Consider the following 16,214-nt stretch of genomic DNA (forward strand, 5'->3'; position numbering starts at 1 on the left):
ATGCTAAAGAAGCCCTGCCCTTACCATCAAGGCCCGGTGAAGCATGCCCTCGAGGAGTGCACCATGCTCCGGCGTTACTACGCCAGGCTCGGGCTCCCCGACGACGATGAGGCCAGGAAAAGGGGCGCCGGCGAAAGGGACGGTGATAAAGATGATGGGTTTCCCGAGGTACGCAACGCCTTCATGATCTTTGGCGGACCCTCGGCATGCCTCACGGCGCGCCAGCGAAAGAGGGAACGCCGGGAGGTCTTCTCGGTCAGGGTAGCCACCCCCCGGTACCTCGATTGGTCTTGGGAAGCAATCACCTTTGACCGGGATGACCACCCCGATTACGTTCCAAACCCCGGGCAGTACCCGCTCGTCGTCGACCCGATCATCGGCAACACCCGGCTCACCAAAGTGCTCATGGACGGAGGCAGCGGCCTCAACATCCTCTACGCCAACACTCTGGAGCTCCTGGAGCTCAACCAATCACGGCTTCGAGGTGGTTCCGCGCCCTTCCACGGCGTCGTGCCAGGGAAGCGCACACGACCCCTCGGACGCATTGACTTGCCCGTCTGCTTTGGCACTCAATCCAACTACCGTAAGGAGGTCCTCACCTTCGAGGTAGTTGAATTCAAGGGGGCTTACCACGCCATCTTGGGGCGCCCGTGCTACGCCAAGTTCATGGCGATCCCCAACTACACCTACCTCAAGCTCAAGATGCTAGGCCCCAACGGCGTCATCACCGTCGAGTCCACGTACGAACATGCATACGACTGCGACGTCGAGTGCATCGAGTACGCCGAGGCCATCGTGGAGGCCGAAACCCTCATCGCCGATCTCGACCAGCTTGGTAGCAAGGTTCCCGACGCCAAGCGGCGCGCCGGGACCTTCGAACCCGCGGAGGCCGTCAAGATCGTCCCAGTCGATCCCACCGTCCCCGACGGTCGAGGACTGAAGATCAGCGCCACCCTCGACAGCAAATAGGAGGCCGTGCTCGTCGACTTTCTCCGTGCGAACGTCGATATGTTCGCATGGAGTCCCTCGGACATGCCAGGCATACCAAGGGAGGTCGCCGAGCACGCCTTAGATATCCGGCCAGGCTCCAGGCCGGCAAAGCAGCGCCTGCGCCGGTTTGACGAGGAGAAGCGCAGGGCCATCGGCGAAGAAGTGCAGAAGCTCGTGGCAGCCGGGTTCATCAAGGAAGTATCCCATCCAGAGTGGTTGGCTAACCCTGTACTAGTCAGGAAGAAAAGTGGCAAGTGGAGGATGTGCGTGGACTACACCGGTCTAAATAAAGCATGCCCGAAAGTCCCATTCCCACTACCGCGAATTGACCAAATCGTCGACTCCACTGCAGGATGCGAAACCCTCTCCTTCCTTGATGCGTATTCCGGTTACCACCAAATCAAGATGAAAGAGTCCGACCAGCTCGCGACTTCTTTCATCACCCCATTCGGCATGTACTGCTACATAACCATGCTGTTCGGCCTCAGAAACGCAGGGGCTACTTACCAACGGTGCATGATCCAAGTCTTTGGCGAACATATCGGACGAACCGTTGAGGCCTATGTGGATGACATCGTAGTCAAGTCCAGGAAGGCCGGCGATCTCGTCGGCGACCTGGAAGTTGCCTTCACATGTCTCAGAAAGAAGGGCATCAAGCTCAACCCCGAGAAGTGTGTCTTCGGGGTTCCCCGAGGCATGCTCTTAGGATTCATAGTCTCGGAACGTGGGATCGAGGCCAACCCGGAGAAGGTCTCGGCCGTGACCAACATGGGCCCGATCCGAGACCTCAAAGGCGTGCAGAGGGTCATGGGATGCCTTGCGGCCCTGAGCCGCTTCATCTCCCGCCTCGGCGAAAAAGGCCTGCCCCTGTACCGCCTCTTGAGAAAGTCCGAGCACTTTTCTTGGACCGCCGAGGCCGAGGAAGCCCTCGCCAGGCTCAAAGCACTGCTCACCAACCCCCCCGTCCTGGTTCCGCCCACCGAGGGCGAACACCTCTTACTCTACGTCGCCGCGACGACCCAAGTGGTCAGCGCGGCCGTAGTCGTCGAGAGGCAGGAGAAGGGACACGCTCTGCCCGTCCAGCGACCTGTCTACTTCATCAGCGAAGTGCTCTCCGAGACTAAGACACGTTACCCCCACATCCAGAAGTTAGTTTACGCCGTAGTCTTGGCTCGACGCAAGCTGCGTCACTACTTCGAGTCCCACCCGGTGACTGTGGTGTCGTCTTTTCCTCTGGGAGAGATAATCCAAAACCGGGAGGCCTCGGGTAGAATAGCCAAATGGGCTGTCGAACTCATGGGGGAGACCTTGTCTTTCATGCCTCGGAAAGCGATCAAATCACAGGTCCTGGCCGACTTTGTAGCCGAGTGGACCGACACACAGCTGCCACCCGTTCAAATCCAATCAGAATGCTGGACCATGTACTTCGACGGGTCTCTGATGAAGACCGGGGCCGGCGCGGGCCTGCTCCTGGTCTCGCCCCTCGGAATACACATGCGCTACATGATCCGGCTTCACTTCGCCGCCTCCAACAATGTCGCCGAATACGAGACCCTCGTCAACGGCCTGCAAATCGCCATCGAACTTGGAGTACGACGTCTCGACGTACGGGGTGATTCGCAGCTCGTCGTCGATCAGGTGATGAAAGAGTCAAGCTGCCACGACCCCAAAATGAAGGCGTACTGCGCGATGGTACGTCGTCTGGAGAACAAGTTCGACGGTCTCGAACTCAACCACGTTGCACGAAAGTTCAACGAGGCCGCGGATGAACTGGCAAAGATGGCGTCGGCACGGACCACGGCCCCTCCGAACGTCTTCGCCAGAGACCTCCACAAGCCATCCGTCGACTACGCCCCGGCGACGGAAGAGGACCCATCGGCCGAGCCCACCGCAGGGCCCGAGGCCCCCTCTGCCGCCGAGACCCCGCCAGCCGAGCCCGAGGCCATGGCGATTGACGCAGAGCCTCCCAAGGCCGACCAAGGAACGGACTGGCGAGTCCCTCTCCTTGACCGCCTCGTCCGAGGAGAGCTTCCTGCTGACAGAACCGAGGCCCGACGGCTTGCGCGACGCGCCAAGACTTACGTCCTCTGCGACGGCGAGTTATATAGGCGCAGCCCATCTGGTATTCTCCAACGATGCATCACCACCGAGGCTGGCCAATCCTTACTTCAGGACTTACACGCGGGAGTCTGCGGGCACCACGCGGCGCCTCAGACGCTCGTGGGTAACGCCTTCCGCCAAGGTTTCTATTGGCCAACAGCGGTGGCCGACGCCACAAAGCTAGTACGCACCTGCGAGGGATGCCAGTACTACGCTCGACAGATGCACCTCCCGGCCCAAGCCCTCCAAACCATCCCCATCACATGGCCATTCGCTGTGTGGGGGCTGGACATGGTTGGGCCTCTGCAGAAGGCACCCGGGGGCTATACCCATCTGCTGGTAGCTATCGACAAATTCTCCAAATGGATCGAGGCTCGTCCGATCACTCAGATCAAATCCGAGCAAGCGGTGCTGTTCTTTACGGATATCATCCACAGGTTCGGGGTTCCTAACACCATCATCACTGACAATGGGACACAATTCACCGGTCGCAAGTTCCTAACGTTCTGCGACGACCACCACATCCGGGTGGCCTGGTCGGCCGTAGGGCACCCAAGGACGAATGGCCAAGTAGAGCGTGCCAACGGCATGATCCTGCAAGGCCTTAAGCCAAGAATATTCAACCAGTTGAAGAAGTTTGGCAAGAAATGGCTTGCCGAACTCCCGTCAGTCATCTGGAGCCTAAGAAATACCCCGAGCCGAGCCACGGGATTCACACCGTTCTTCCTAGTCTATGGAGCCGAGGCCATCCTCCCCACTGACTTAGAATACGGTTCCCCGAGGCTACAGGCGTACAACGAACAAAGCAACCACACTGCCCGCGAAGACGCCCTCGACCAACTGGAGGAAGCCCGAGACGTCGCGCTACTACACTCAGCCAGGTACCAGCAAGCCCTACGACGCTACCAAGCCCGGCGCGTCCAAAGCCGGGACCTGAAGGTGGGCGACCTGGTGCTGAGACTGAGGCAGAGCAACAAGGGCCGCCACAAGCTGACCCCACCCTGGGAAGGGCCGTACATCGTCGCTCAAGTGCTGAAGCCCGGGACCTACAAGTTAGCCAACGAGAAGGGCGAAATCTTCACCAACGCTTGGAACATAGAACAGCTACGTCGTTTCTACCCTTAAATTTCCAAACGTTGTTTGCATTGTTTCTCGAAATACAATAAAGAAGCGTTCTTTAGTTGTTATAATCTTTCGAGGAACCCCCTTATAGACAAATCGATTGTATAGAACCTAAGGACCGAAAGATCGTCTCAAAGGCGAAAAGGCTGGCCGAGCCGTGAGAACGGCCTATGCCTCTGGGCTACGGCAGCTCCCTCACCTCCTTTTCGCCCAAAAGACAGCTTAGGCTCCGAGGAAGTTCTTTGCAGAGAGGTTGTCTACCGATAGGGGCTCGACATCACTATAACGCAATAAGGGAGACTCGGCTCTGCCTCTGCAAAGTCGAGCCTCCCTCGGGGGCTAAAGAGGGGCTCCCCCTAAGTCCCGGACACCATCTCTCAACCGTTTTCCAAAAATTTCCGCGCCAAACTCTCTCGTGCTCCGACAGGACCATCGCAAAAAAAACCTAAGGACCAAAAGGTTGTCTCGAGGCCAAAGGGCCGGCCGAGTCGCGAGAACGGTCTACGCCTCAGGGCTACGACAACTCCCTCGCCACCCTCCGCCAAGAGACGACTCGGGCTCTGAGGAAGTTTTTTTGTGTACTTCCAAGAACGAGACAGAGAGCACAGACTCGGAAACAGAATGGAAAACGGTTAAGAAACACACATACGTAAATACTTAAAAGGCCTCGACGGCCACAAAAACGTCATGATACGGCAACTAACCCAATCCGGTTACATGGCCCCTTTTGGCCCAGGTCAAAGCTCAAAGATCGGCGGCCGGCGCAGGAGGGACCACCTCTTCTTCGAACAGCTTGGCCAACGCAGTGCCAGGTGCCTCGGCCACCTCCAACAGCCTCACGACCTCTGCATCAGCCTCCTCGTCATCTTCTGGCAACACATAGCCGTCGCTGACAGCCTCGAGGTTGATGGCGTAGTGCGAGGAGACGACGGCCAGGGCGCGCTTGACACCCGTGTGCAACGCCCCTCGGAGTCTCTCGTGGACGTGGCCGCTCAGCGCGATCAGACGGCTCCCAAGGGAGCTAGCTGATTGGACCTCCTCGACGTCCAGAGCCTCGCACGACGAAGTAAGACGACAGACAAAAAAGGCGAAAAACAAGAAGGCCGCGAGAACCTCGGCAACATCCAACTTACCAGCGAGACATACCCCCGCGACGGGCGCATCGGGAACGGCGTCAAATCGTCGATCTTCGGCTTCCCGTCTACCGCCTCTCTCACCCGACGCAGGATCTCGTCGTCGGTAAGACCGAAGGCGGACATCTTGACACCGGCGATCGAATCGCCCGGGGTCATCTCGAACAGCCGCCGCCGCCGGGCCATCAGAGGCAACACCCTCCGGCGGTGAAAAGCCGCCACAACCACGGCCGCCGAAAGGCCGTGGTCACGCAGCTTCCCCAAGGCCCTCAGGAGCGGTTCCAGCCTAGGCTGATCGGCCTTGACGACGCCGTATCCCCATTTTTCCGGTTGGCTCTCCACAACCCGCCCGGTATAAGGGGGAAGTCCTCCGCCGTCGTTGCGGAGGTAGAACCAGCCGTCATACCAACGACGATTGGACGTTGACAGCTGGGCCGGGATATAGAGGGACTGCCGGTCTTGGCGCACGTGAAGGGTACAGCCGCCGGCCCTCTGCGCTTTCCGGGCCCCCCTCGTTCCCCCCGGCTTGGTGGTGAACGTCGCCCGGAACAAGTGGAGCCACAGCTCCCAGTGGGGAGCGATCCCCAAGTACCCCTCACAGACGGCGACAAAGATGGCCGCCTGCGCGATGGAGTTGGGGCTGAAATTCTGGAGCTCCACGCCATAGTAGTGCGGGAGCGCCCGCATGAAGCCATCCGCCGGCGACCCGAGGCCTCGCTCGTGGAAGACGGTGAAGCTCACCACGTAGCCGTCACGCGGCCTCGGCTCCGACTCGCTCCCCAGAGCAATCCACTCCGGCTCGTCAGGGTCGGTGATCGGGCGAAGAAGACTGGCCTCCACGAGCGACTCCAGCTTCTCCTCGGTGACGTCAGACCGCTCCCAGGGATCCGCCGGAAGGATGATGGGACCACCTGCCATTGCGCGGCGGGGGACGCTGCTACAGCGGTAATCTCTTTCTCTTTCGTTCGGTCTCTCTCTCTCTCTCGCCCTTCTCCTCCCCGCTCTATGCTCTCAACAACGGCACGGAGGCAGCAAAAGCAAATGCAGAAAAGGTAAGGAGGGGGAGGGCGAGGCTGTTTGCGTATTTATGCAGGGACGAGCCGAAACCGACAGGCGACGAAATCGGGGAAGTTTTCCCAAAAAATCCGCTGCGGTTACCCAGATCCGGTCTTACCGCCCACGCGCCCACTCCCTCCTCATTAATTGCGCGTGCAGTTACGTCCCGTCGACTGACGCCACGTCGCGCCCGACCGCAGCAGCAGCAGGCGCCGTTTCACCTCCCCGAAAATGCTGCCTCAAAAGGCGCGCCTGCCGTTGCTAACGGCAGGGGGAGAGGTAACCCCCACCCGATTCCTTTCAGGCAAAGGAACTGGGCGCCGAGCCTACTACGGTCCAGGGGTTCGAAGGCTGGACCCTCAGGGGTTTCGACAGCCGCCCCAGGGCAACAGAGTCAGGGGCGACTACGGGCGAGCCTATGCGAGGCCGAGGCCCAAGCAAGCGAAACGCTTGGGACGCCCTGTGTCGTGTCCGAGACCGGCAGGGAAGTCTCCGAATGGGATCCCACCGTAGGGAGGTACCGAGCCACCGAGGCCCAGCGAACGGCCTCGGCACCCACTAGAGAAACCCTCCGGTACTCTTGGAGCGCGTCTCCGGACCGCTAGCCGACCCCCAGCGAACGGGGTACGGGCCTCCACTCGGACTTACCCGATAATAGCTCACCGGAAATGCCGTCGCTCGCGCCCACCGAGGGTAGCGTGGCATCTTCCACCCCTCCTTCCGAGCGAAAAGGAAGCGCGAGGGTCGAACAAAAAGTCAGGAGAATCCCTGATGGCCCTCTTGCTCCGCGCAGAGGCTAAGGGACTCTTCCTGCGAAACATTGCCGAGTCCCAGCGACTTGGGCTCGCACACGAGGGGGCTCGGCAATACAAACCCTCCTTCCGAGCGAAAAGGAAGCGCGAGGGTCGTTCGAAAAGCCGGGAGAACTCCTGACGGCCCTCTGGCTCCGTGCAGAGGCTAGGGAGCTCCTTCCGCAAAAGACGCCGAGGCCCCGCGACCTAGGCTCGCACCCGAGGGGGCCTCGGCCGACAGACCCTCACGCGCGAGGGGCGAACCAAAAGCCAGGGGGACCTCTGACCGCTCTCTCGCTCCGTGCGAGAGACTCGGGGGCTCCTCCTGCAACTTTGCCGAGACCCAGCGGCTCAGGCTCGCACACGAGTGGGCTCGGCAAACAGCCCCCGTCCGAGCGAAAAGGACGTGAGGGAGACGGACAAAAAAGCCGGGAAGACCCCTGACCGCCCTCTCGCTCCGTGCGGAGGCTCGGGGGCTCCTCCTGCACCCAAGATAAAGACAAGCGAACCAAGCCCGTTACAGTCCAGGGGTTCGAAGGCGGGGCCCCCAGGGGTTTCGACAGCCGCCCCAGGGCAAAAGAGTCAGGGACGACTACGGGCGAGCCTATACAAGGCCGAGGCCCAAGCAAGCGAAACGCTTGGGACGCCCTGTGTCGTGTCCGAGACCGGCAGGGAGGTCTCTGAATGGGATCCCACCGTAGGGAGGCACCGAGCCACCGAGGCCCAGCGAACGGCCTCGGCACCCACTAGAGAAACCCTCCGGTACTCTTGGAGCGCGTCTCCGGACCGCTAGCCGACCCCCAGCGAACGGGGTACGGGCCTCCACTCGGACTTACCCGATAACAGCTCACCGGGAATGCCGTCGCTCGCGCCCACCGAGGGTAGCGTGGCATCTCCCACCCCTCCTTCCGAGCGAAAAGGAAGCGCGAGGGTCGAACAAAAAGTCAGAAGAATCCCTGACGGCCCTCTTGCTCCGCGCAGAGGCCAAGGGACTCTTCCTGCAAAACATTGCCGAGGCCCAGCGACTTGGGCTCGCACACGAGGGGGCTCGGCAATACAAACCCTCCTTCCGAGCGAAAAGGAAGCGCGAGGGTCGTATAAAAAGTCAGGAGAACCCCTGACGGCCCTCTCGGTCCAGGCGGAGGCTAAGGGGCTCTTCCCGCAACATCGTCGAGGCCCTGCGATCCGAACTCGCACCCACAGGCCCAGCAAAAACTCCTCACTCGAAAGAGACAAAAGCCCCCGGAGAAGTGAAATCACTCCTCCAGGGCCTCGGGGGCTACACCCGGCGGGTGCGCTCGCGCGCACCCACCAAAACCTCGAGTACGAAACGCCTTCCTGACAGGAACTATCAAGGGCCGATTCTCGTCAGAACCTCAGGGGGAGTGCCTCCACTCCCCCCGAGGCTCGGGGGCTACTGTCGGATACCATAAAAAGGGGTACCCTAAGCATAAACCAAAAAACGTCTCAAACAGCCAAAATCCCCGCTTCACCCGAGGCCCCCTCGCCGAGGCCTCAGAAGAAGTACCGATTCTCCGACTCGCCCGAGGCCCCCTCACCGCTGACTCGGGCGACCCCCCGCCAAAGGCCTCGGCCGACCCCCTCTCTCGTCGCAGGCCTCGGCCGGGCCACCGATCCTCCGTCTCGCGCGAGGCGGGCACGGCAGCACTCCGCTGCCTCTTCCTCCTCCCGTCCCTCTGACAAAACACCGTGTCGCATTAACTCAGCCAACTGCTGCCCCTGACACCAGGCGCATGCTCGGCACAGTACCGCAGAGCGACTGACGGGACAGGAGGCAGGACTGGGCAGGGGTTACCCGCCACTGTGCTAACTACCACGCACGTGGTTGACGCCCATGCCCCACTGTGCCGCCAACTCCTGCTCCGAGAACAACGCAGCGTGGGAGCCACGTCTGGGCTACTGTGACCTCGGAATCAGCACCCAGGACCTATAATTCTCCCCAGGGCCTCGGCAGTTAGCCTCAGGGGCTCGGCAGCCTGAGGATCCATGTCCGTCGGGCCCCCCCGCAATGGCTCGGCCTCGGCACTCGCAGAGCCGTAGCCCCCTACGACGTCATCACGCGATGACCAGCACGTCGCCCGCCATGCCCTGCGTCAAGCCGTACGGGAGTCCCACTATGCACAAGACCGAGTACGACCGGCGCGTCACTTCTGCACGACGAGGACGGGCGAACTCCATCGACCATGCCACAAACAGTGGCCGGCTACAGGGCTCAGACACGCCACCCCTATTAATAAAGCACTAGGTAGCAATATGTGTACGTTCCGGTTTTCTCCCTTAGAGTATAAAAGGGAGGGACTGGGGCAAATTCTGGGGGGAGGAACGGGCAGAAAGAAGAACACACCGATAGAACTGCGCACTTCTACGCTGCTTGAGAACAACGTCTCAAACAGCCAGCACCACCCTCGCCGAGACCTGGGGCTAGCCCCCTCTCTCACCTAGCTTGTAACCCCCTACTACGAGCACTCCGGTGCAAGGAATACAAGATCGATCTTTCAGACTGGACGTAGGGCCTCGATTGCCCGAACCAGTATAAACCTTGTGTCTCTTTGCATCACCATCCGGGATTAGGGGCACGCAGCACAAATTCACTCGTTGGTTGAGGGACCCCCGGTTCCAAAACACCGACAGTCGCCGTCGTCGATCTCAATCTCATCGTGCTGTGGGTCAAGGCAGATGAAGAAATAGGCATGTGGGCACGGTGAATCTAGGCGGAGATCTGCCTCCACGCCGTCGAGGTATACCGTCGTCCTCAATTTCCATCTCATCGTGTTGTGGGTCAAGGCCGATGAAGGAACGGGCAGACGGGCATAGTGAATCTAGGCCGAGATCCGCCTCCACGTTGTTGAGGTATGTTGTTGTCCTCGATTTTCACCTCGTCGTGTTATGGGTTGAGGCTGACGAGAAACCATACGGGCATGATGAATCTGGGTAGAGACCTGCCTCCACACCTTTGAGGTATGCACCAAGCTCCTCTTCCCCATCCTCTCTCTTTTTTTTTTTTGAAAATCTTCCCCCATCCTCTTTTCTCTTGTGTCTCCCTTCTCTCTTTTTTTTCCTTTGCCTCCAATCCCCGTTATTTCTCTCTCTCTCTCATCTCTCTTCCACTTCACCCTTCTCATCCATACTCTCTTCTATCTTTTGGCATCTCACCTCTCTTCTTCCCTCATCATGGAAATATATCAGGAGGTGGTGGATGGGGCAGGGTTATGTACGAGGGCTGACAGAGCGAGTCTGTGACCTCATCCTCGTCCTCCACCTCGTCGTTCGGTGGGTCGAGGCAGATGATAGGGGAGGTGGGCATGGGAGATATGGACAAGGATTTGCCCCGTCCTGATGCACTGCCAAGCTCCTCTTCTTCCTCCTCGTTCCTTTCTCTTCTTTCTCTCTCCTAGGTCCACGCTCAACGTGAAATGTGGTTGTGGTTGCGCTGCGCCAAAAAAAAAAAAGGAGAGGGAGGATCGCAGTCCCCGATTGGAAAGGAGGGTGGTTTTATTGGTAGAGCTTTTGCTAATCCGCTAGAGTTGCTCTACTCTACTGGTTGTTGCTCTGACCTTAGTTGACTAACACGCTCGAGTTACATTTGAGGCCCTACTACCCTAGACTGATGGATCAAAGAAAGGGTTGGGGCTCTGCTATTGGAAGTAGCCATCCATGCTGGCAGAGTGGCAGAAGGGTGGATGAAAAAATGAGACCAGGACACCCTGGCCATCAGTCCAAAAATGCCTATTTTCTAATTCTACTGAAGGGATTCTCCCCAAAACGAAGAGCCAGCAGAAATTGCACTGAAAACACAAGGGGCCCCTCTAGATCACCATATCGCAGCTCACACATTGTGTTAACCACAGGAGTCAAAACCAGGTGAATTACACACAGCACTACTCTACACGAACGCCACCACTCAACTGTGCACCTTGTCTTTCTTTCTTTCTTCTTCTCGACTGGTATGCATCCATGAACTCACTCTATACCAACCAAGCACTACAAGATGGATGGTGGAACTATTACCACCGTCTCTATGAACAGCTAGTGTACTTACAGCACCACCGGAGCAACGCCCCGCCTCCTCAGAGGTTCTTCGCGATCTCAGGCTTTCCAGCCCCGCCACATGATGTTCCGGCAGCCGAACCCGAACTCCCGGAGCCTCCTCCTCAGCGACCCTTTCTTGGCGCGCTTGGTGCCTGGCTCCGAGGCCGGGCTGCGGTAGTGCAGCAGCGGGGGCTGCGGCGGGCCGGTTCCAACGCTGTCCACGATCTTCTGGACCATGTCGTACACCTCGCTCATCTTGGGGCGGGACTTGGGCATCCGGACCAGGCACCGGTTTGCGACGCTGGACAGCTTCGTCATGGACTTGAGGTTGTAGTGCCCCTCCAGCCGTGGGTCGACGATGATGGGGAACCGCTTCACGTCCGAGATGTACGGCTTCACCCAGTCCAGAAGCTTCTGCTCGCTCTTTGGACGGTTCCGATCGATGGGGCGGCGGCCTGTGATGAGCTCGTACAGAAGGACGCCGTAGCTCCATATGTCGCTCTTCGCGGTGAGGCGTCCAGTCTGTATGTACTCTGGAGCTGCATAGCCTAGAGTTCCAACTACCTGTTCAAAATGAACCATAACAACAGAGGATGATAGTTAGATGGATGTTAACTTCAGACTGCTCTAGGAACTAACTAGAGAAATGGTATAGAGAGGACATAAACGTAAAACTATCAATAGCAAATTGTTATGGCAAAAGCAGTCTTTAATAATGTGCTGCTCTATTTGTTATCAAGAGGTGTACCAGGTCTTTCAAGACGCAGAGAGCTGTCTAGAAATACTATTGCTCTGGTCTTCCATTAAGCAATGAAATCCTACTTTCCTGATTTTTTTGGCTGCAGAAAACTTTTTTTTTCAATATATAATCAGTAGGGGGCAACCCCTCCTGTTTCCTAAAAAACTTGCAACAAACAGTTTAAAATTGAATTCTCATAATCTGCAATTAGAAAAAAAAGAGGTGACTTCTGTAACCCCCCCACCCTCCCGAGTAATTTGGCTAGGAATACAGTGACATGGTACATTCTGAAGCTGGCCGAGAAAAAAAAAGAGGCGATGTTTTCAAGTAATCAAACCTCTCTATTACTTCAATTCCATTCTCAATTTTTTTGACTCTGTTCTTCATGTCTGGTACTGAAACTAAATATATGCATTAAGAGGTTACTTGTGCAAGTAGTAAACAAAAATAATTCGTATCCAATTTCATTGCCACAAAAAGTCAACAATGTTATAGAATTACAACTCAAAGAGCTTACTAGTTGCCTATTTTTCTTCATCACAATTCTCTTTTATTAAAGCAATAACATATTTCATCACTTGAATACTGTCAGGATACTAGTACCTACTTACCAAAAGGATACAAAACACTATTCAATGGAAACAAACTGCATGAATAAACTAACTGTCGGCTTGTAATTGTGCATACCGCTGTGGAGACATGGGTCAGACCTTCTGCTGGTCCATGCCTAGCCAAACCAAAGTCTGACAATTTAGCATCCCAGTTTTCATCCAACAAAATGTTAGATGTTTTCAGGTCTCGGAAAATAACCTGCATGAATATCTTAAATTTAGAGGGTAGATATAACTTATGGAACAGTTAAAGCATACTGCAACGTTTGGTATTTCATTTATTCTTGTGCGAGGTACAGATGCAGAGGGATGCTATTGTCCCACAGATGTTTCAGATTGTGCAAGTGTTATGGTCTCCATGATCATAAAGTAAATGAGTTACCTGGAATTCCATTTCTTCATGCAGATATTTCAGTCCCCGGGCAGAATCAAGAGCTACTTTTAGTCTCATTGGCCATGACAGAGTAGAAGTTGACCTACTCGACAAGTGATCATCCACACTTCCATTAGGCATATATTCATACACTAGAAGCCGTTGTACTCCCCTCTCATCATCATCAGCACAGTAGCCTATTAGTTTAACTAGGTTTGGATGGTCCACAATTCCAAGCACATTCATCTCTGTTAACCACTCCTTCTGCCCCTGGAGAAAGATCATATTTTATTAGAATCAGTACAGGAAGCTAGACCTAGATTCCAGCATAAGTGACTTCAAAATGACTCATCAAGCATGTGGGATTGAAAGGATTTCGAGGTATGCTTGGCTTTCTATTTTGTCTACTAGCGTTTTCTACTTTTCTATATGGCAACAGTTGACTCACTAAACCTAGAACAATGAGCATGGAACTGTAAATGCAAGAAAAGTAAAATAAATTAGTGTGCCTTCCCTGAAGCAGGTGAACCTACTTGATGGTTTCTTTCCTGAAGAAATGATGACTGAAAATTTTTGGTTTATTTCCGCTATGCTGAGTTTGACAATACATAACTAGGTCCAAATAAGACTGCTGATAGATTTTCTACAGAATGACGATGGCAACAATAGCATTTGTATGGAGCTATACTTTAATAACTTCAAGAGCATTCAACAGTAACCAGACTAGCTTGCTAGTTTTAAATGGTAGGGAATGTAAAGATGGTGAGAACTGGCAAAAACTACGGCAGCTTGTGTTGTAAACTCTAATTATTTTCTACTTGATACAAAGATACGCAGCTCTCATACATATTCTTGGGAAAAAAAGAAAAGATGGTAATAAACACTTGCCTGAAGTCCTTTACGATTCAACTGCTTAACAGCGATCTCAATTCGTTCACTCGGTTCGTCAGAGGTCTTGATGACACCCCTGTACACACAGCCAAAGCCACCCTCACCAACCATGAGAGACCGGCTGAAGTTGCGTGTGGCACTCTTCAATTCAGCAAAGGAGAACACCCTCAGGTTAGACGGGCGGTCAGTGAAGCTGGGATACTGCGTCCTCCTTATTGACTCAGCACTCATGTCGGAAACATTCAAGGAGGTGAAGTCTGAACCGGAGCGTACATCGCGCTCAGTTGATGTTGTGCTCATGGACCGTACAGAGGCCGACTTAGTGACAGGATCCTTCTCTTTGGCGTCTCCATGCAAGAAAGGCAGGCACCTCATTGCTGCAATGCAGTGGGAATCAATTAGTGCTTCCCCTCACAAAACACAAATGTAGATTACATAATTGGGGGCATGCAAAATAATGTTTCGGCAACAGGTGGTGTGGGACAAGAACAGGCAACCAAGTTCAGATATTTTTTTCAGATGGTAAAAATGCTTGGAATTTTTTAGATGCAGCAAGTGGAGATAAATTGACATGATTACTAGGACTCCGCAAACGAATGAAAGCTGAAGTGAGAACCTAATTGGCTCTGTAGGCAGCGGCCATGGCTGTTCAACTGTAACAGATTTGATAAAAGGGGGGAGAGCCTTTAATCAGTACAAAGCCCAAAGAAACCTCAAATTCAGACAGCGCCGGGCCAAAAACCACGCCTTTAATTTGGACTGAGGTAGCAGAATCTATGCGCAAGAGTTCGGCAACAGTGACGAGGAGAGCAGCGCAAGACAGCAGGCACGAGGGGAGCGCAATAGCATCAGTCATGAAACAACCCTAAGACTAAGAATCAAACCAGGAACTACGAACAACCTTAAATCCCACCGAATCAACCTTAATTAACCCCAAGCCTGGAACCGGCGCTTGATCTCCACGAAAACCAGTGAGAACGGACAGGACACGACGAAGCATAAGGAGAACTAGAGCAGAAAGCATGGAAAAAGAGAGAGGCCTTTACAGCAGCAGCAAACCTTGCCTATCTTGCGGCGGCGGAGCTGATCGATCCGGGGGGAGTGGAGACGCCCGGCCCGGCGGTGTCCCGTGGACGGAGGGGAGCTCCGATCCGGGACTCAGGGACAGGGAGGACACGGCAGCAGCAGCAGCAACGGCGGTCAAAGCTGGGAGCTTGTCTGAAACGGGAAGAAAGGTGGCTTTCTCCTCCGCTCTGCCTCTCCTGCGAGGCTGAGGCTCGGGCTCCGCAGTGTCACCAACCAAGAAACTGCGAGGCAAAGACCATTCCTTCTGTTTTATAATATACTACTACCTCTGTCCGGTATACATGTGCCCGTCAAAGTACTTTACGTGTGACCACGTTTCTAATAAATAATATTTACATTTATAACTCTAAATTAATTTATTATAAAAATACATCTCATAATTAATCTAATAATGTTTATTTGATATTATAAATATTTATATTTTTAATTATAATTGATCAAACTTGAAGTACTAAACTATGACACTGTTCTAGAATTATATTCTTTTACGAACGGAGGGAGTATATCACAACGTTTGTTTAGGGATAATTAATTTTTTACCATAGTAAGGGACGACACCTCCTCAAATAGCAGCTTTAGGTTTGGAGCTACGCATTTAGCAGCAGAGAGAGAAAAACGATACACATTTACCACTTTTACTCGTGTGGCACGCTAGCTCCGCTGTCCAACTCGGATCCGAGTCAGCAACCCCATGCGAAAAGTCAGTCATACCCCTCCCCTCATTGCCATAGATTAAAGGATGAACGGCTCATGATAGCCACAGACAGAGATACGTATACTTGTATTTTTAAGATATTTATTTTTTATTTTGCAAAGGAAAAAGAACGTAAATGACATCATCATGATGTCCACTGCTGTACAAACAGATAAGCAAGCAGGCAGTGCTACTCGCACCACACTGTGGCAGAACCGCCTAATCTATGAGTGCTTGTCTTCCATTAGACACTAAGCACCCGAGGGAGAACACTAAATTACTCGGTTCCGTCGGGCACACCCCAGGGGAGAACCCGAAAATCCACATTTTTGCCACCAGGATCACAAATGAGAGAATAAAGCTTACATCATTCTTAACTATTTCTTTCATCACTTTACATGTACATCAGAATATAACATTTATTAATATAACAACGGAATAAAATCATATTATCAGAGTTATAAATAATTTAATTGAACAGCGGAATAGAAACATGTGAACAGAGTTACAGCGGAAATAAACATCTACTGATGACATGATGAAGTGTTGATATATAGACTACGGCAACAGATTATAAA

The 16,214-nt window shown here is 54.3% G+C and overlaps 1 protein-coding gene across 2 annotated transcripts; it reads right to left on the bottom strand.

Moving 5' to 3' along the window:
- Nucleotides 1-10,993: 10,993 nt before the first annotated feature.
- On the bottom strand, nt 10,994-15,146 carry LOC136464857 (serine/threonine-protein kinase PCRK1-like). Of its 2 annotated transcripts, none has more exons than XM_066463802.1 (5): nt 14,921-15,146; nt 13,854-14,233; nt 12,975-13,235; nt 12,669-12,791; nt 10,994-11,806 (listed from the first exon to the last, which is right to left on the bottom strand). In XM_066463802.1, the coding sequence occupies exons 2-5, from the start codon at nt 14,229-14,231 to the stop codon at nt 11,300-11,302; spliced, it is 1,269 nt and encodes a 422-aa protein (XP_066319899.1). In that variant the 5' UTR covers nt 14,232-14,233; nt 14,921-15,146; the 3' UTR covers nt 10,994-11,299. The 2 variants fall into 2 exon arrangements, with proteins under 2 accessions (XP_066319899.1, XP_066319898.1); XM_066463801.1 differs by having other exon boundaries at nt 14,916-15,146.
- Between the last annotated feature and the right edge of the window lie 1,068 nt (nt 15,147-16,214).

Source organism: Miscanthus floridulus, chromosome 7 (assembly GCF_019320115.1).
Source record: "Miscanthus floridulus cultivar M001 chromosome 7, ASM1932011v1, whole genome shotgun sequence".
NCBI classification, from domain to species: domain Eukaryota; kingdom Viridiplantae; phylum Streptophyta; class Magnoliopsida; order Poales; family Poaceae; genus Miscanthus; species Miscanthus floridulus.

Coding starts and splice junctions, on each gene's coding strand:
- LOC136464857 (XM_066463802.1), bottom strand. CDS start 14,231: ATGAGGTGCCTGCCTTTCTTGCATGGAGACGCCAAAGAGAAGGATCCT. Junction 13,236..13,853: donor TGAATCGTAAAGGACTTCAG/GCAAGTGTTTAT, acceptor ATCTTTCTCCAG/GGGCAGAAGGAGTGGTTAAC. Junction 12,792..12,974: donor ATGAAGAAATGGAATTCCAG/GTAACTCATTTA, acceptor ATATTCATGCAG/GTTATTTTCCGAGACCTGAA.